At 38.2% G+C, this 6,557-nt stretch overlaps 1 protein-coding gene across 1 annotated transcript in view; it reads right to left on the bottom strand.

The window, feature by feature from the left end:
- Positions 1 to 2,825: 2,825 nt before the first annotated feature.
- Positions 2,826 to 6,557, bottom strand: part of ROS1 (ROS proto-oncogene 1, receptor tyrosine kinase) — a 111,945-nt gene continuing 108,213 nt past the window's right edge. The window contains exon 45 of the mRNA XM_077770835.1: positions 2,826 to 3,124. Within this exon, the coding sequence (XP_077626961.1) occupies positions 2,826 to 3,124 (299 nt within the window). The remainder of the gene's footprint in view (positions 3,125 to 6,557) is intronic.

Raw genomic sequence — 6,557 nt, 5'->3', positions numbered from 1 at the left:
GGTATCATGCTAAGTGAAATAAGAGAGAGAAAGACAAATAACATATGATTTCACTTATACATAGAATCTAAAAGACAAAACAAATGAACAAACAAAACAGAAACAGAAACAGATACGTAGAGTAAACAAACTTAGTTATCAGTGGAAGCAGGTGAAATAAGTAAAGGGGATTAAGAGGTACAAACTAGTAGTTATAAAGTAAATAAGTCATGGGGATGTAATGTACATAGGGAATATAGTCAATAATATTGTAATAACTTTGTATGTCAACAGATGGTAACTGGACTTATTGTGGGAATCATTTTAAAAATATTGACTCTTCATGACATGTGACTCACTCTAACAGATTATTTTATGCCAATTATGCTTCAATAAGAAAAAAAACGAATAAACTAAAATGAAAGTTAGATATATTGATTGACTTTTGTATTATTGTATTTTGTTTCTACCAATTATGCCTTTTGCCTTTGGAGCTATTATTTTTTCCAAGTCATACTTTGCAGATAAAATATTTATCACTAAGATTTTATTTCTTCCATTAATTTTTAGTGGAGAACAATTTTAACAAGTCCTATTTTTAGCCATTGCCAATTTCTCCCTCTTGATTACAAAGTCTAATATTTCCAGAATTAACTTACATAGTTTTCAATATTACCACTTGTATTTTATCACTTTTATCTGTATAAATTTAACCCTGAGATTCCAGCCACTATTCTATTTTGCATTATATATTTCTATCAATATTATTTATCACAAATTATTAAAAAATCCACTAGTTTACATTTATATCCTAGCTGAAACATGATATTTTATGGGCTCTTCCCCTCATATATTCTATAAATTTCTCTGTTGTCCAAACTGTGATGCACATGGACAGAAAATCCAATTCTTTAGACACTTCTGATTTCTTTGTGTCTTCCAAAATAAAGGTCCATGCCACTGGCAGAGCAAAAGTCCTGGCTGCAAGCAACAGAAACAGACTCTGGCTGATTTAGAAGAAAAGCATTTATTAAAAGGATATGAGGGTAACTCACAGAATCCCTGGGGAGGGCTTGAGAGCCAGCCGGGGGCCAGGAGCACTGGCTCAAAGCAGACAGCAGAGCCAGTCTGATCTGGCCACTCCATCTGCTAGGGGCACCAGGCTCCACATTTGCTCTGCAGACTCTCCTGGCCCTGGACACCGGTTGCCAGAGTCAGACCAACTGCAGTTGCCACCACCCACCACCAGGGAAGACTCACTGCGGTCCCTGTTTCTTTGCTTCCTTACCTCTCAATTTTAGAAGCCTGTGGTGGGTGGTGTGTCTGAGTGGTGGGGGTCACATGCCTGCCTTCTTGCTGCAAGAGATCTTGGGGAAGCAAATGGAACATAGCTCCCACCCAGAAGATAAGGTAGAGGAATTTCCCAACATGGGAAGGGGCATCACATGCTGGACTATCAAAAAAGAATGATAAATGTCCATTAGAACATCAGAAGATTAGACAGAAAATATCTTGCCCCACTCAGTGGAATACAGATGTAGCAGAAGCCACAGATTCTGGACCTTTACTTGGGGGCTGTTTGCCACAGAACTTCCCTGTGTTCCTCACCACATAGCCAAACATCCGTGCAGCTTCTCAGGCAGTAAGCGACGAACTAAATTATCCAAGATGGAAATGGATATGCGATCCTCTTCCAGGAGTAATTTTTAGCAAATTTTATAATCACAGTGTTTTCTATACCTAGCAAACATCCTGTATACTACAACAGAATAATAACATAAAGAATGCTTTCATTAGTATTGCTGCTAGAGTACTTGAAGCATTCAGATTTAAATGGGTAGCTACGAAGAAGAAGAACTAGAAGGGAGAAGAAGAAGAAGAAGGGAGAAGCAGAAGAAGAAAAGAAGAAAGAAAGAGCAAAAAAGAAAAGTTTGGCTTTAAATCAGTGTTTCTCTGAAGAAAATTTTTTAATAGTTCTCATTTCGATATTTATTATTTCATGTAGTTTTAAAAATCACAGAGCTTAAATTAACATCATATTATCATTAATATTTAATTTTAAGTATAATTGATACTAAATGTAATCTTAAGTATTTTATGGGGAAGATAGATATGGCAAATAAAAACGATCTCAATATTAGCTAATTTCCATAGCAGCACACAATCACAGAGCTATTTTCATACGACTCAAAGTCCGTGGAATGCTAAGCTTTAGGATTTAGAACGATCTTCATGGTCCTGTTTTCAATATGATTGAAGCTGCTGTTCCAAGCCTCCAAAATACAAAGTATTTTAGAGTAGTCATTAAAGACAATATTTTACAGTAATAGCTTTCCAGATGATTTCTCATGTCCTAGATGTTGGTTCCTTCTCTATGTGTAGAATTATTTAGTCATTTCCTCACGGGTATACATAAATCCCTTTGGGATAATCTGTAGTTCAGTCATTCCCCTGAGCATGTTCTTCATTCTCCTCCTTCAGGTCCCTGAACAGAGCTGTTTTGTGTCTCACCATCTAACCAAGAGGCTCCCGGTGCAGTGCAGACTGAAGGGCGGGCAATGGACTAAGGGACCTCAGGGGAGAATGGGAGCAGTTTCCTTCCAGATTCTTGAGTCTTCCTAAGCTTTCCAAATGTTTAGTGCTTCACTTCAGGATTCTGCTGAAGGGCAGGCAGTTGTTATGGGGATTGCCACAATTGAAATCAAAGGGCCCTTGGAACTTTGCGATGTTAATTTGGAGTCACAGACTACCACAATATCTATAGTCTATCGTTCTACTAGGGTTTTCTTTCAGTAACTACTTAATGGGAGTGTTTATCTCAACCCTGCATTTCCCAAACAGAGCTATTAATCAGACCCACTGTGAGTGAGACAGGCATAGTTCAGGCCTTCAGGCTTGCCAGCAGGGCAGTGAGCCACTTGTTTTTCTTGGCAGATATCTTTGTCTGCATGTGGTTCCTTCTCTTCTTTCCTCAGACCACAAGATTCAGATTCCTTGGAGCCTAGAGGACCCTCAGAATTTTCTTCACCTTGACTACACTCTGTAGCAAGTACCATGTAGTTTAGCCCTTCTTGGTTTTTGGTTTCCATTAAAGCAACTGGCTTAACATCACCTAAATTCAAACAGACCACACTGCCATCTTCATCTGTGAAAAAAAAAAAATGTAAAAGTTATGCTGATATCTTTGACTTCCTGTATCTGTAATATATAGGCTGTACAAGAATTATAACAATGCCAACCTTACACATTGGCTCAGAAAACATTTATGAGGACCACCAAGAGAATACAAAAATAAACAAGACATGCTCCTTGTCCTTGAGGCTATTAGAGTCTCGCAGAGGAGCAGAAACATTACTACAGATGACGAGGTATGCTGTATATAATAAAGGAATATGTAAAAGGTGGTGAGAGCACAGAGATGATAACTCTGCCAAACTGAAAAGGTCACAGCCTCGGTGATAGCAATTAAGTGCCCTTACATTGGCCCTTTCTGTCTGAAGCACTTACATTTTCATTCCACGCTTTAATCCCCCTTTAAAGATTGTGTAACTTAATCATTTATTTAGATGATATTTATTGGACGCCTACCACATGCCAGGCTGTGTTCTAGGTATTGACGAGGCAAGAATGGAAAAAACAAAGTTGTCCCTCTTTGGGGTTTACATTCTGATGGGAGAGAGACAGACAATAAACTAACAGACAACTAAGTCTATGTCAGGGTGTGATGAGTACTATGAAGGAAAATTTGGAAGAAAAACAGAGCAAGAAAATAATGGTGGGGGTGAAGGGGGCTGCTATTTTAGATGAAATGTCAGCCAAGTCCTCTCTAACGAGGTAAAATTCAAGTAGATACCTGAATTAAGTGAGACAGTTGGACACGTGGACATCTGAGGGAGAACATTCAAGGAAAAGAGAACAGAAAGAGCATACCATGTATGGATCGATATGGCTGGTCCCCCTCAACGATCTCCCTGGGGCAAGCTGCATTAATACTAATTAGCAAATAAATAAACTAGCATGCTTATGACCTCATAAGGCTGATAGGGAATGGATAGGTCTGGCAAGTTTTGATGACAGAGTTGAGGGAGAAGGAAAATGACATGAAATATAATAGTGATTATTATTGTTGTTGTTAACATAGAGTATGTACCATGTACCAGGCACTGTTCTGAACTATATACATATATTAACTCATTCTTCTATTAAGTAAATGCTAGTATTATCCTCACTTAACGGTTGAGGAAACTGAGGCACAGAGGGGTGAAATAATTTGCCCAAGGTCACACAGCTGTAATTTGAACCCAGACTATGTCCCCATATTCACCCTCCCCAGTGGCAGCCGTGCTCTGTGAGGAGGAGCTAGGTGGGTGGGCAGTCTGCCCCATAGGAGTTTGAAAGTCACAGATTCTGGACATGCATGTGTGTGGGGTCAGGGTGGAGCAGAAAAATGGGCAGCCAGAAGCTAATTGACCTTCTTCACAATTATGTTCATCTTATTTTGTCTTTCTTAAAGACTGATCTTTTTACATAGAAAAGTACAAGCATTATTGCTGAAACCTAACAGCAGAGCTTCTGAAACATTTCACAAGATTCTAGGTAATCAAAAGGGATAAATACACAATCTAAACATAAATATATAAATGAGTGTTGTGGGGATGGTTTTCTTGATCAATGATTTTCAACTGATGAGTGTTACTACCTAGATGAAAAATTTATGAACAGAAATATTACTGTTCTTGGGGATGCCTGGGTGGTTCAGTGGGTTAAGCATCTGACTTCAGCTCAGGTCATGATCTCACAGATCATGAGTTTGAGCCCTGCATCGGGCTCTATGCTGACAACTCAGAGCCTGGAGCTCGCTTTGGATTCTGTGTCTCCCTTTCTCCCTCAGCCACCTTCCCCTGCTATTATCTCTCTCTCTCAAAAATAACTATTATATTTTTTTATAAAGAAATATTACTGCTATTTCAGAACATATCATATTTTACAAATCGGAAACATTTCAGGCCATAGATGATGCTCCTTCCTTTGTCCTCATCCTCCTTCCCGCAAGAGAGCATCCAGGAGGGTGACCAATTTCAAAGGACTAAGGCAGGCACCATTGTACCTACTTTTTGCCAACGGAATTTATTGGATCTACCTATTTTTCAAGTTCCAAATCTGATCTACAAAGCTCATTTTATTGTAAGAGCATATGACCTCTGTCCCTGCTCTGTCTTACTAGGTGCACCTTTCTTTTGCAGGTCTTCCCACATGGCTGAAGGACACGATGGGTGAGCTACAGACTCACAGACATGACACATCATTTCATGTTCCTTCATCGTTCAGACATCATTATAGCATATTTCAAACCACATGGATCATCACATAGTGTAATAAAATATCTCTCCCACAGAAATAACTTTATCAGATGCCAAGTTTTGTTAATGCTTTAGCACTTAATATCTATAGAAGCATCCTACTGTTATGATTATGGTCAATAAGTACTAAGAAAGAGCCACTGAGAAACTCATAAGAATAATTTCTTATATATGATAATAGCAATCAAAACTATCAAAAGAAATAAAAGATTTAACTCTAAATAGTCCAGTGACCGAGATTGAGGAATTTGGATGTTCCTAAAGGGCTTAAAGAAATTAGGCTAAAGGAAAGTTTAGAAAATTTCAAAACTAAAACTATGATATATAGGTCTAGCTGCTTATGCTATCAGATGCTTCATTTTTATACGTTTAGTTCATTAAATAGCATACTGGGAAGCTTTCTACTCATACATGATTTAAATTCTTTTTTTGCCTCTTGCTGAGTTATTTGAAAAAAATTTTTATATAAGGCAAATAAATTTTTTTACAAATTCTGGCACCCTGTGTCCAAGAAAAATCATTAGCTAAGTACTCCACTGGTTTATAGTCCTTAGAGCAATATTTAGTAACTTGACCCTGGCAAGCTTTCAGCAATTAGTACATCTTATTGCATAAAGAACTTATGAGAGATGGTGGGGAGGAGGGTGTTTTGTTTGTTTATTTTTGTTGAAAGCGAAATAGAAAGCCTGCAGTTCAGACCTTAAAGCAGAGATCCTGAACAAAGATAGCATGTGCTCAGCAACTCTTTCTTTAAGAGGAAAATATTAAAATAAAGACTTCCAAGCAAGACAGGGTATTTACAGACGAGACATATGCCGGCTGACTGGCTATGTTTAGAACAGCAGAGGAGCATTTAGATTTGTTTCCTGTAGAACTCTCTGGGACTGATGAGGTGATGTTTACAAAAATGTTTGGATGAAGTCACCGGGATATTTTTACTAGATGGCCAGATACGTTACTAATCTTCTCTCTCTATCCCCTCTCTACTCCATTAGGTCAGTAGGACCATAGGATAGGCATGGTATTATTGCTCCCTGTAATCCTAATACCCCACCCCCTTTTTTCAAAAAAGTCTTTCCAATGGCTTTCTTATTTTCTTATGTATCTCCAATAATAACAGTCAAGACAGACGACATCTTCCTGCTTTGCTAAATATGCCCAGCAGTCAGCAGAGCAGTAAACTATTATTAAACACATTCTCTCTTATTAAAAAGGTAA

The sequence above is a fragment of the Crocuta crocuta genome, unplaced genomic scaffold (assembly GCF_008692635.1).
Source record: "Crocuta crocuta isolate KB4526 unplaced genomic scaffold, BGI_CrCroc_1.0 scaffold562, whole genome shotgun sequence".
Lineage (NCBI taxonomy): Eukaryota > Metazoa > Chordata > Mammalia > Carnivora > Hyaenidae > Crocuta > Crocuta crocuta.
The sequence above is the reverse complement of the archived record's forward strand: the minus strand, read 5'-3'. Positions and strand labels throughout refer to the sequence as shown.